Source organism: Oryzias latipes, chromosome 3 (genome assembly GCF_053564925.1).
Source record: "Oryzias latipes strain Hd-rR chromosome 3, Olatipes_Hd-rR_3.1".
NCBI lineage: Eukaryota > Metazoa > Chordata > Actinopteri > Beloniformes > Adrianichthyidae > Oryzias > Oryzias latipes.
The window spans coordinates 1,115,692-1,129,918 of record NC_136239.1 but is presented as its reverse complement, the minus strand read 5'-3'; the positions used below and the strand labels follow the sequence as shown (position 1 = coordinate 1,129,918).

Below are 14,227 nucleotides of genomic sequence, written 5' to 3'. Positions count from 1 at the left end.
AAACAGCTAAAAAGGGAATCATTTCAAAAGCTTTAGGGCCAATGAAACTTGAAAAATAATCTGATTACAACAGTTCTAGAAGACCAGAAGCATGGAGGAACAAGATTTGACGACAAAACCAATGAAGCCAGCTGTAAACAGAAGCTCAGTCTGTTGGGACTGCAGAAACCAGAAGCATTGGATGAAAACTGGACTTGAATAGAGAAGGAACAGACGCAGAGCGTCCTAACTCTGCCGGTTGTGTTGCTGTTGTCTCCCTTGGTGACCTCGGTCTGTGTTCCTCTACAGACTCTGCCTGAACGGTAAACTGGTGTCCCAAAGCCCGGACTCTGGTGAGTTACCCGCTCAACTCTCATGGTCTCTGACCGGGTTCCTGAAATGTTCAGGGTTCTCCTTCTTCCTTCCAGAGAGGTTGTGTCCAGCAGGTCAGCTCTACCAGAACTGCTCGGATGGAGATGACGCCTTCCTGCCAGGAAGAGGTGTGGCCTGCGAGCGCACCTGTGAGTCTCACCTGCTCAACATCCCCTGCTCCTCCCACGATTCCTGTGTGTCCGGATGCGTCTGCCCCCACGGGTGAGTTCAGGAGTCTGGCTCATGTGCTGGCTCGTCAGTCTGTCGTTGGTGTTCAGTCGGGTAACATCCAGACCTGAACATCTGTCTGTCGTACAGCAAGAGGTCGCTCATCTGCTCATCTTCAGGCGTCCATGTTCAGTTTGACTGTGGCTCAGGGAGACTTTTTCACTTTAGGACTGGATAAACCAGAGAACAGCGTTTAGTTCCGTTCACCTGGTCACCAATAATCAGATCTTTATCGTGTGTCTAGAGGTATCCGAGTCTTCAGGTGATCACATGAGCAGCCTGACCTGAAATATTTTCCCGAAATGGGATTTCCATCCCAGAGTTCTCCCAGATAGTCTGTGTTGTTACTGACATATTCTCGGTATTCTCATTACTTTGCTCTTGGCTAAAAGGGGCGTGGTCACAGGAAATGCTTCCTCTTTATAACGTCAGTGTCTTAGAAGAGACTCCCAAATAGTAATATGCTGCAGATGACTTGGCATTTGAACGTTCCAACATTTGAGCTCTGAAACTGTCACGTGTGGATGATTTAACATTTGTTTTAAACCAGACCAGGCCTTCCAAGTGTGCGTTAAAAAGTAATAACGCACACTTGGAAGGCCATTTGCCTGCTTATACCATGGTCACTTACAAAAGCAATACATATTAACCAGTTTTTAGTCCTTACTTCTTGTTTTTTTTCCGATTTGGATCGCTTTTCTCACAAAAAGTCGCGCAGCACCACCACCACAGTCAAGATTCGGCGATATATATATATATATATATATATATATATATATATATATATATATATATATATATATATATATATATATATATATATATTTATATACTGATCTTTCCGATGGGTTGAAGAAAGCATCAGTTCAGAGAGAAAGTTCTCCTCTTACTGCTTGTTTTTGTCCAAATGATGATGAAGCAAAAGGTTGTTTTAATGAAGCCGGCGCAGTGATACAAAACATTTAAGCTAGGTGACCGGAACTTCTTTTTTCACTGTGCGGTTATCAGGTTTTAATGCACACCCAGCAGCCAATCAGAATCGAGTATTCAACCGGTCCGTGGTATAACAGATCAGTAATAAACTGTTAGTTAATGACTTCTCAATGGCTTTGGGAAAAAACAGTTAGCATTTTGTTAAGGATTTATAAATGTGCCTTATAGATAACTAATACATACTGTTAGTAAGCGAGTTATAAATGACCTGTTCACTATATGTTAATAATTATAACTGTAATTTCATAATTAGTAATATGTCATGAACAAGCTGTTAGTGAATTACTCACTGTTGACTTGTTAAGTACGGTTAATAGTTTTTCTGTGTTACTAGGATGTTATTTCAATCTTTCAACCTTTGTTCATAACTTTGCAAACCTTTTCTGTTACAAAACGTGCTGAAAGTCAAAGTTCAAGTCCACCAGACTTTTTTACTTCCTCTGTCTAAATGTTGTCAGAAAGTTTATTTAAACAGTAGTTTTAGTTTTTAGACATTTTAGAATTTAAATCACTTTGATTTAATAAAAATCCACTAATATACGTGAATTCCCTACCACTGAGCAGTGCGGTTTCATGGCTGCATGGTTGCCGCCGCCGCCACTTTAAGACCCTGATTGGTTGTTGGTGGACAAAAGGCTGGAAAGCAGCAGATGATGTGAACAGACATCCTGGGCAGATTACAGCCATCTGATCCCGCTAAGCCCCCGCGGTTGTCAGCCTGCAAACAGGGTCAAGTGGTTCCACTCTGTGAAATCAAGCCGCAGTCATCTTGATATCAGGATGCTGAGGTGGGGGCTGGCGTAGAGCCCCTTCTGATGAGTCGCTCACACAGATTCTAACGTCATGTGACCGACGGCGTCTGTTAACTCTGCTACTTTTGTTTGTGCTGCTGTTTCTGCTGCTGCTGCTGCTATCCAACACCTAGAAGTCTAATAAAGGATATTTCATTCACCTCTTTTTTGTATGTGTGGAGTAAAATGATGTTTTTCACAGTTTGATTTTTTTTCAATATCCATATTTTTTTTATGGTCAACAAAAACGATATTTCCATAAATGAGAATCTCTGAAATGTAAGTTGTTAGGTCATGTGGTCTTAACTCTGATAAGTCATCAGTTTGGATTCCCAAAGCCTCACAGATGACGTTTCAATCACTGAGAATTACAACTAATCACAACCATATATACATATTTGCTTCATAACTACGTCATAGTAGAGATAAATGATTCCATCTGCAGTAGCGTCTGCAGCCACCCTCATCATGGTTTAATAACTCATGTGCAGGTGTGGGGGTGGGTACCTGCCCCCACACAGGTGACTTGTCTTTCACATTTTATGCAGAGCAGACGACGTGAGTATCTGAACTTCTTAAACAAATGTCAAACCAGAAGGAAGAGTGAACATTTACTGCAGAATCTCTTCCTTCAACAGACCTTCTAACTCTTTTTGTCACAAATGAGTTTTCAGCTAACAGCAGCATTAGCAACAACAGAATTAGCCTCCCTTTCTCCCTGACACAGGTTTCTGTATTTCCCCGATTGGATTTGATTTAAACGTCCCAGAATATCTGAGCACACAGGAGGTCGGATTGTTCCTTTGGCCCACAGAAAGCAGGACCTTTATGATGACGCACGCCGCATCCGTGCTGCCTGATAACCTGAGACCCAGTGTTGCACGTGCACAAAAAGGTTCATTCATGCACCCTCCGAAAAACCACCCGGTTGATTCCTATATGTGTGACGTCAGCCGGAAGTTCAGAAACCTTTAGAAAAATCCTTTTAAGAAGAAATATGTGTTAAAGATGACTGAGTACTATTGTTATTTACACATTTGTTGCATGAATTTCTACCTTTTTACTGTTATTCAGAATGTATTTCTGTATTTAATTTTAAAAATTGTGAAGCGGCTGGGATGAGGGTCAGCACCGCTAAATCTGAGGCCATGGTTCTCAACCAGAGAAAGGTATTTTGTCCTCTCTGGGTGGGTGGAGTGTCCCTGCCCCAGGGGGAGGGGTTTTAAGATCTTGGGGTCTTGTTCACGAGTGAGGGAAGACCGGATCGTGAGATTGACAGGCGGATCGGAGCGGCGTCGGTAGTTATGCGGTTGCTGTATCGGTCCGTTGTGGTGAAGAGAGAGCAGAGCGGAGGAGCGGAACCACCACCCCTGTCTGCCAGTCCAGTGGTACAGTCCCCAACTGCCACATGGTGCTGCAGAGACGTGTCAGCCAAGACACGCCCACAGCATCCACAGACTTGAGTTATTTCGGGTGAACTTTGTCCACTCCGGTAGTCTTGCCACTGAGGATCTTGTCAGCTACCTCAGTGACTTCAGCCCGGGTGATGGACAGCCTCACCCAAACCCCAAGTCCTCATTCTCTGCTTCCTCTAGAGGAGGCGTGTCAGTGGGATTGAGGAGATCCTGGAAGTATTCCGTCCACCACCCAACAATGTCCCCAGTTGAAGTCAACAGCTCCCCACTTGCACTGAAAATGGTGCCTGCAGAAAACTGCTTTCCCCTCCTGAGGCGCCGGACGGTTTGCCAGAATCTCTTGGAGGCCAACCGATGGTCCTTCTCCATGGTCTCACCAGTTCTCACCTTTATGAGAAGCACTATCAAAGATTTTGCAACGTCGCCTGGATTGGCATCGCTGGGGCCCCACCCTGGAGCCAGGCCTGGGGTTGGGGCTCCACTCTCAGGTCAGGTCTAGCCCGACAGAACGCCATCAAATTCTGACATGGATAAGTGAGGAACCGCCCCTTCCAGGAAGAGCCTGCTCTTCTAGCCCCGCCCCCAGGCTAACACACACTCCCACATTCTCCGTGGAGCTAGCGGTGATCGGCTAAACACTGTACTTTTCTATGCACATTATGCACATCTGTGTTTGCAAAAGTTTGGATGTTTTATAACTGGACGACACCCACAAGGAGCGAAAGGCGGAGCTTAAGGGATCGGGTCGTCTTACTTAACAGGATTGGAAAATAATTTAGGAAAATGACAAATATTTCAGTTAAAAAAATGTTCTTTTGTGTGCCAAAGGTAATATATTACCTTGTAGCATGTATTTATGTAGTTTACTCTGAAAGGTTTAATAAAGCAGGCCTGAAGTCTTTCTTAAATGTCATCCAGTCATGAAATCTTTTTGTTTCCAGTCTTTGGTTTTCTATCCGGTGACATCTCTGCTGCTGTGACATTGTTTATTTTGCTGAGAGAATTTCTTCGTTTTTTAGTCATAATTAATTTGTCCGGTCTATTTGGATTTCCTCTGAGCTCAGAAACAGCACATTGTGAGGATAAATGAGGCACATGTGGGTTTTTCTGCCAGAAAGGGGCAGTAGTGCCAAAGACGTGGCACTTCTTTGAGAGAAGATCTCATCACGAGTTTTTTTTGTACAGCTTGATACAGAGACAACTATTAAAACAGTAAAAAAGAAAACATCCACCCCGGTGGAAATTGCAAGTAGAAAGAATTGGAAACCTCTAATGGAAAATAATTAGCCTATGTGCTGACAGAAGAGTCCATTGTGTTTTCCTCACAATGAGCCACTTTGTTTATGATCCATTCATTGGGTCTTTCTGTTGGTTCACCTCTGCTGACCCGATATGAACTTATTCAGGTGCAAACTGAAGCATGGAGCTCACTGCCATTCATTTAGATTCAGGCACAATCCAATAGTCATGAAATAAACTATCTTTTCTTGGGTTTAGACCTTTCTGGGGATTTGCTGTATCTACAGGTAAAATCCAGGTGGATGATCATCAACATGAACCTGCTGTGGCTGACAGGAACACAGAACATGATCAAAACCAAGACACTGACCTGAAAGAACCAAATCCTCAGACATCACATTAAGTTATGAAAAAAAAGCTAGAAATACATAAAATAATTATGGAGATCAATGAAAAGTTCAATTAAAGCAACAGAGAATAATAAAGTAATAATAATTGGCAGCTGGATGGCTCAGGTGGTTAAGGGCAGGACTGGTACCTGGAACCAGGATCCGATTCAGGAGGCCATTCCCCAGCTAGGTCCTAACTATAATCAGGTTATTGTGGTTTCTGGGCCTGTAGACAGCCTGTCAGTCTGCATAAGTGAGAGCACAAAGGAAAGGGGAGGACTGTCCAGCATTACTGACAGACTCCTCAAGCTGGATGGAATAGAGTGTGTATCTACAGCAGCTGGATGTTCACAGCATCCCAGTTACATTAGAGAGACGTTCACTGCAGAGGTACAGCGGTCGGCCTCTGGCCGGAAGATCGCAGCTTAAGCCTATGTGCCAAAGTGTCCTTGAGCAAGACACTGAACCCCACATTGCTCCTGGTGGTTATAGGTTGGCAGTGTTCGGCACCAGTGTGTGAATGGGACTGGGCGCGATATAAATATACGCCATTTACCACATTATGCACAGCGGTGTTAACATGTAAATCTCCATTTAGAGTCCTTTCATCAGTAACAGGGAGCTTAGTCCAATAAAACAAGGAGTTCATAAACGGGTGTAGAATATAGTCGTATATCAAAGCAGATCCACTTCCAACACTGGTTTCCCATACAGATCATCATGTTGGAGATTTTTCTTCAGCTGTTCTGAAGGTCACACAAAACTCAGCAAGAATGTAGACCTGAACACCGAACAATCAAAGCTTCAGCTTTCCTTTTCCTTGAAGACTTTTTGTTTTTTCTTAACTCCGTCTGCTCACATGATGGAGGACATTTATAAAAAGAAATAACCTTTGACTTACATTTCTGAGGATTTCTTTATTCAAATCGTGAATCCGGAGCAGACTATCTGAAAAAGATGGCATTTGGGACATAGAAAATTTGTTGAGGGGGCCACAACAGGGTGGGGAGGGGTGATAGGATTGCTCTGCTCCAATGGTCCCACCCACAATGCAGGGGTAAATTGCAAAGGAACTCCTGCTGCTCTGCAGAAGCTATGTCCTAGAACACAGAACTGTTTTTGTAAATTTGAGGTAAGGGTTTAGGACAACGTAAGTCTTATAACACATGTGTCAATACCACTAGAGGTTAGCTGTCGGGTATAAGAGCCGGCAGAACCAGAGTTAAACCCAGTCCGAGTGAGTCTAGGTGGGTTCCAGGTGAGTCCCCGTCGGTAATCCTGCACACCTCTGGAGACAAAACGCAAAGCAGCAGACAGATGCCAGACGGCGGCAACAGGAGAAATGACAGAAAGAGGGAGACAGAAGGACCAGAACCTGCCTGACCACGACGATCAGAACAAAAAGAGAAAGAGAAGGCCTTGAAGATAGACCAGAAGATGATCAGAGTGGGACTTTATCAACTGAGATTAGTGAAGTAAACTTCCAATCTAGACTTCATCAAACTTGAAGTACCTGAAACTGAACGGCCTTCGTGTTTTGCTTGACTCTTAAGTAGATCCTTTTGTAATACCCAAAGGGTTTTTATGTTGATCATTGTTAAAAGCCAACAGGTGTTTGCAAATATCAGCATATTGGAAAAGATAAATGTGTGTCTTTGGGATGGATGTCACTATGAAACTGTCCTCACCCTTATGACACTCTAAGGTCTTCTGTCTTACGGAGGACACAGTGTCTGTGGTTACCTACAAGAAGGTCCCGTTTGGACTCATCTGACCCCAGAACTCAGACCCACTTTGAAACAGTCCATTTGCAATGATGCGGTTCTGCACGGTGGTTCAATTGGACCTTTTTAAACTGTGGCTTCCTCTCTGAAAAAGCCTCTCCTCATCACAGTTACCAAACAAACAAAGCCTCACACTTCATCACAAACACACTTGACGTCAAACGGACCTGCCTGGGTTTGCTTTGGACGGCCTCGTGTGCTGACTGGATGCTGTGTTTCCTCAAATGCCTCACATTCTTTGGTGGACTACATGAAGGTTGTCTGACATCAGGCTGTTTTTCCTTCGTCATCAAGAGGTTCTCTCACATCACATTGCTTGACTTTCATGTGTCTTTTCCCTCCAGTCTACTGAAACATGGCGACGAGTGCTTTGAACCTGCAGCATGCCCCTGCCTTTGGAAAGGAAAGGAATATTTCCCCGGTGACAGAGTGTCCTCCCCTTGCTACCAGTGGTATGTATTTGATTTAAATATCATATCTTCCTTTAGGTTCATATAAATGTCCTGAATCCGTGCAAATTTCAGACAATCACCTGCTAATAGATACCTTTCAGAGTGACAATAAATCTCCAAAGTTCTGGGTCCATTTTCAAGGATTAGACCTGAAAGCCTGGATGTTGTCAGACGGTGACCTGATATCCATAACTCTGTTATCAGAGGGGAGAAAAGGACCTGAGAACAGAGCAGGTCCTGTTGGACTCTCTGACTCCATCCACTTCAAACTGTTCATCTCTGATGAAAGGAACCACTCTCCCAGCCGTCCCGCTTTTTCTCCCATCCTTCCATTACTTTTCAAGCCCCGGCCAAGTGGAGCGGCGTAGCTGACAGCCTAATGGTTCTGTGAGCGAGGGATCTTCTTTGTGCCTCCGTTAGCCCACGCCTCTGCAGAACGGAGGGCATTAGAGGCAGAACTTGCTGGAAGAGGCTGATGCTGAATGACTGAAGCTGTGCCATCTTTGTAGTGCCTGCCAGGATGGGACGTTCCAGTGTGCGTTTCGTCCGTGTCCGTCCATGTGCACGGCTTACGGGGATCGCCACTACCGGACGTTTGATGGACTGCTGTTCGACTATGTTGGTGCCTGCAAAGTTTATCTTGTAAAGGTACAAAACTTATCCTTGGTGTGCATTTTACCAACCTGCTGGACTGGTGGGAGATTTTACTGTTTCTGCTCAGAAAAAGGACAGACAGGAAGGCAGAACTCCCTGTTTAAACTTTGATTCCATAACTGCAGCAGCAGGCATCAGTCTAACCAGTCCTTAACAACAGTCATCAAACATTATTAACACATAAGGGCTTTCCATCGTTTTTCTGGTGCTCTGCTGTTTTTCATTTAGAGTAAAACCATAGATACAACTACAACGGATAACTCAGATTTACTCACTTAATCTGGGTTCTCTGAGTGGCAGGAGTGATATGGCTGAACCCTGTGTTACGTTCACAAACGTACAGGTCTAGGGCGGAGGTGTACGTACCATAAACACACACAATGAGGAACTTTTAAAGATTTTATTGAACTTGGAGAAGGGGAGGTAGGGACTAAGGTTGGGCCAAAGGAATGAAATTAATAGAACAAAACCCAGCCTGGCTATCAAAGCGCTAAAACTAAAACAGGAAAAGAGTGAGAGACTCACTGCCTTATCTATAAAGTGGTGATAAAACATACAAGGGGTGGCACCAACCAACTTGCCTAGTGTGTCTAACAGAAAGCACGCTGCATGAGGTGTACAGGGTACCCTGTCTTACCTGTCCACAAACCTCCCACAATCTCCAACACAGCAAGCTCAAAACATTCAACTGGTTGTGATCCGGAAAGAGCTGTGTCCTCCATTGATTCACAGGAGCTTATATGTAGGGCTGGTGGCTGGCTCTGGGCCTGATTGTGCAGCTGGTCAGGTCCACCAGGTGTCTTCACTCAGCTCTTTAAGCACATGCAGAGGAAGGAAACAAAAGAAAGTCATGAAAAACCCCTGCATGTAACACCTGACTGGCTGGTTGGTGATGGCTTTGCTAGCGTCACCTTTCTCAGAGTGGCCAGCCCTACAAAGTGCAGGGGCGTGAGACGTTGAGAGAGGCCTGAAACAAGCGGGAAATGTTCTTAGTGGGGAATATGATGCAGTTTTCATTGTGTTTAAATGCTGACATTAGCGATCTTGTCTAAATGCAGCTTGAAGCTCCTCTAGACCAGTACAGCTGATGGGTATAACAGTCCAAGTAAGGGTTGCAGGCTCCATGAATGCCGTCTCTCCTCTTTTCAGAGCAGTGCCGATGCCGTGTTCAGTGTCACGGCGGAGAACGTGGACTGTTTCGACACCGGCGTCATCTGCAAGAAATATCTGCTGATCAATGTCGGGGCGTCTCTGCTGTCGTTGGACGACCACATGGGAAAACCAGTACGGCTCATTTTTCCTTTCATATAGACTTCTTTGAAACTACAGTGGAAAAGCTCCTCAGGACGTCAGAGAAATGATTCAAAAACTGCAACTTCAACAAGCTCAGCTGCTGCAAACGGCTTTTATGAACAAACCAGAGACACGGATGTGGGGGTCCTGGATCCTGACAGTGATTATTCATCAAATCTGTGAAAAACAGTAGTGGCCACATATTTCCTTTAGCATTAATGCATTTTATGCTGGCAGGTGAGGATGATGACTTCCTCACCTGCCTCCCCTGGATGAGATCTGGACTCCTGCAGAGTCCTGTAAAATCCTGAGACACCCCTGAAACTTCCAACAAATATGTCTCATATACTTCAAACTTTGGTTATAAAGCAGAATACACGATAATAAATGTGCTGCAGCTTATTACACCAGACCCCCTACTGAGAGAACTGGTTCCCACCGCCTCGTGTCCTACTGCAGATGATTTCCTTTGCTGCTGTCTGTCTGTAAATGTTCTCATGAACAGACAAATGTTTTGCCTCTTTTTGAACGTTTCACATCCTCTTCCTGTGCAGAATCCGTCCAGTGTGATTGACAGGAATCAGAGGCTGTTCATTTGGCAGGCCGGACTCTTCACGGTGGTTCATTTCCCAGAGGAGGACATCACCGTCCTTTGGGACCACAAGACCACGGTTCACGTTCAGGTTGGACCTCACTGGCAGGTAAACGTCTCCAGACTATCCTCCTGATATCTGACCAAGCAGCTTTCATGTGTGAGGAAGCTGTTGGGCATTAGTGTTACTCAGCACCACGGCTTTTCTACGCTGATCTACTCTCTAACTCCATCTTAATCCATGAGGATGCATACTTATGGAAACATATCGGAATATATTATCTAAATTCCTTCATGTGTAAAAAAAAATAGAGTTTGCATAAATCTGTTAAACACCCAAACTAGTGTGGTTCGGAGATCCTCACTTGCTGTTTTTTTCCGGAGGATTTGAGGAAGCGGCTGTCTCTTCAGAGTTTGAATGTGTTCAGGGACGGCTGAGCGGGCTGTGTGGAAACTTCGATCTGAAGACGGTGAATGAGATGAGGACTCCGGAGAACATGGACTCTCCCACGCCACAGGAGTTTGGGAACAGCTGGACCGCGACTGAGGCGAGCAAAGCCGAGTTATCGTCAGAATGAGTTCAGCTCATGCTGCTTGTTAGATCATGAAAAGCTGATGGCTTTTGTGTAGTCCTCCCCAGACGCGCCACGGTGCTCATAGATCCACGTCGTTGTCTTGGATAACATCCATGTGAATGTGTGTGTCCACCTGCAGTGTGTCAACAGTCCGGACATCAGACACCCCTGCAGTCTGAACCCCCTCAGAGAGCCTTATGCCAAGCATCAGTGTGCCGTTCTTCTCAGTGAAGTCTTCCAAACCTGCCACCCAGTGGTGAGTTTCAGTACTGCACCCTTCAGCTTTGAGGCTTAACCTAAGCAAAGATGTGGTTTTGTTTTTTGTTTTTTTCTAATCCAACAGTTCAGCTGAAGCCCAGCTTGACGCTCTTGGAGCATCAAGCACTTTTATGGAAAAAATATACTTAATGGATCAAATAGCCTCAAACAGAAAATCCCATCCTGTGCACAAACATTCGTTAATAAAAGCTGTCACATTTGATGGAAGTGTCTTTGGAGCTCAGCATTTGCCTGTCAGACCTTCATCCATGAGACGTGTTCAGTGTTTGTCTTTAACAAAGTTCAGGTGGGAGAACGTCGTCTCTCACTTCTGCTGAGAATTCATTTCTTGTGTTGATGTAAATGTCAGCGTTCCACGAGTCAAACATTGTTTTGGGGGCTTCGACCCTTCCTGTGATTCCTTTTAACCTTGACGCTACGTCTTGGCTTGGTCGGCGCCAGATTGGGGCGACTCACTCCTCACAGAGCGGGGGTGTTCAACCAGTTGATGCTCAGGGGACTGACAGGAAGGCAGAGGTGTTTTTTTCCTCAAGATTAATTCATAGAGTGTTTAGAAATGACATCTGCAAGTGACACGCGGTTCACCTCGGCAGCGTGCATGTATCTCCACCCCCACATGCACGTGCACACTGCCACACTGCTCCCTGTCTGCTTCATCCCTCCTCCTTACCTGCAGTGGATTGATGGACAGATGTCTTCCGCTCATTTAGAGTCAGAATTTCACTTTTGGATGTCTTTCTGCAGATCTAGTATAAATGTTTCACAGCTTTAAATCATAACGTATTCAAATTAGCATCTCTTCACTCGTATCCCCTCACTTTCTCCCCCTCTCCCTTTTTTTCCTCAACCCCCCCCTTCACCCCCCTCTCTCTTTCTTGTTCTGACCCCCCCATTCACACTTTTCCCCTCTGTCTTCCCTCTGTATAGAAAAATAGAAAATATTTATATGAAATGCAATAACAAAATAAAACAAAACAAAAAGGGGTTTATTCAAATATACACCTGCTGTGTCAGAAGTTCTATAACCTCTTTTTGTGATAGTAAAACCTGTCCAACCCAAAAGGCCTTCAGCTCTAAACTGTTCGCTCAGCTGTTGGACAGAACAAGTTAGACAAAAGGAGCTTCTCCTCCACACAGTGAGGAATCATCTGAGGTGGTCTCCTGACACCCTAACTGAGACTTCTGCCCCTCCCACCCAAACCCGGGACCACAGAACACGGACAGACATGTTTCTTTACCTCCACAGCAGCGTGCTGCATGTGATTTACTAGGGATGTAACAATTAATCGATTAATCAATAAATCGATCTATATTCCAACAATCAAACCAGATCGATCTGCCTGAGGCAAGTTCTTATTTAAATCGATCTATATCGTTATAAAATTGTTGCAAAATGAAACTAGTTGCTTAAATGGATATTGGAAAATACCATCTGGATTGAGGTACTGTAAATTTATTTTACTGTAACATAAACCAATCACAGCATCAACACACATGTGATGTCATCAACACGGATCAGTCCATCATTCCAGTCCAATGTGTGGTTTTCTACATTGAGGATGTAGTTTCTGAAAACGAGCTCCTCGGTCGCCCCTGAAGTCATGTAGTCAGATATCAAGTCAGTGCAGTGGAGTTGGACGGGCGTTCTCCTTGCTGTGCTGGAGCGTGACGCCGGCGGCTGTCCTTTGTCTCGTTCAGGTGGATGTCAGCTGGTTCTACGAGAACTGCCTCGCAGACACGTGCGCCTGCAGCCGTGGGGGCGACTGCGAGTGCTTCTGCAGCAGCGTGGCGGCGTACGCCCAGCGCTGCTGCCATGAGGGCGTGCCTGTCGATTGGCGTTCTCCTTCTCTTTGTCGTAAGTGAAATCAATCCACCCTTTTAGGGTCATTTGATCAGAAAAAGAATGATTCAAGCTTTATTGGAACGCAGAAAAATCCTGCAAAAAGTGAGAAAAATCAAACATTTGTTGTTTTTCTTTCAGAAGAACGAAGGATTGAACTTTAAACCTAAACAATAAATCTGATTTGTACAAATTCAGTCTGTTTTAGATTAACATTTGTATTAATAAACCTAATCTTCTGTTAGAAGTTGGATTGAAAACACTTACAATAAAATGAATATATTTCTAGTATCTGTGATGTTTTCTGATAAATCCTCTGATTCTCTTCCCACAGCTCATGATTGTGAGTTCTACAACAAAGGTACGAAGAATTCCCTAACAGCCTCTAAATGCACCACACATCCACTTTTTACCACTTTTTCTATCTGTGTGGAACATACTTTAGATTTTGGCTTGAAACACAACTCGAAGTCCAAAAACTGAGACTTTTTCCTAACAAAACTAAAGAGTCAAGACATTTTACACAAAATCAGCTCATTTTAAGTGTAGATCAGGTCTCAGGACAGTTGCAGCCAAGCTAGTTACCATGGTTACCGTGGTGCAGCATCTCCTGTTCTAAACAGTTTAACTAGCAGAGTTTCCATGGACAAAGTAATGACATGAAGGTCTGATCAGGATGAAATGCGTCATGTCAACACGGCGTTCAGAACATTCTGCCCCGATCAGCATTTATTCTGATGGAGATAGCTGGTTCTGCTGATTGTTGATCTGATTGTGGTTTATGGGTCACTGCTGCTCTGGTTTACGTCACGCACAGACGTGTGGCTCCAGAGGAGGCTTTGGACCGCAGTCCGTCCGGCCGCTCTGCGTGAGCGAGCTGCTGGACTCTGGAGAAGCGGGTCATGCGGTAGAACCAGGTCTGGCGGTAGATCTGGGTCTGGTGGTAGAACCGGGTCTCTAAGAAGAACCGGGTCTGGCGGTAGAAGCGGGTCTGGCGGTAGAAGCGGGTCTGGCTGTAGAAGCGGGTCTCCAAGCAGAGGAGCGGCTCTGGGACGATGCAGAAATGCTGCTCAGTCCTGAGAAACCGTGTAAACAATCAGGTGATTCCTGTTTCCAGTGGTGTCCAGACAGAATCAATGCTGATGTCATTGCAACATGTTTCCACATTGCAGCTTTGACCGCATGGATTTGAACTGCATCCACGGCTAAATGTTGTTGTTGGTACGTGTTAGCCTAACCTGACCCTTCTTCCAGCTCCTAATAATAATCCTAACAATAAGAAATCATCTCTAGAAGATCATCTGCTCTAAGCTGCAGCTCCTTTGTTTACAGCAGAACTCAATATTTCTTCT

At 44.8% G+C, this 14,227-nt stretch overlaps 1 protein-coding gene across 3 annotated transcripts in view; it reads left to right on the top strand.

Moving 5' to 3' along the window:
• otog (otogelin) overlaps nt 1-14,227 on the top strand; it is a 104,092-nt gene that overhangs the window by 50,054 nt on the left and 39,811 nt on the right. For all 3 annotated transcript variants that reach the window (XM_023951366.2, XM_078944111.1, XM_023951367.2), the window contains exons 22-31: nt 289-332; nt 408-573; nt 7,535-7,642; nt 8,152-8,290; nt 9,446-9,580; nt 10,144-10,290; nt 10,610-10,729; nt 10,896-11,012; nt 12,734-12,890; nt 13,210-13,236. In XM_023951366.2, coding sequence (XP_023807134.2) covers nt 289-332; nt 408-573; nt 7,535-7,642; nt 8,152-8,290; nt 9,446-9,580; nt 10,144-10,290; nt 10,610-10,729; nt 10,896-11,012; nt 12,734-12,890; nt 13,210-13,236 — 1,160 coding nt within the window. The remainder of the gene's footprint in view (nt 1-288; nt 333-407; nt 574-7,534; nt 7,643-8,151; nt 8,291-9,445; nt 9,581-10,143; nt 10,291-10,609; nt 10,730-10,895; nt 11,013-12,733; nt 12,891-13,209; nt 13,237-14,227) is intronic.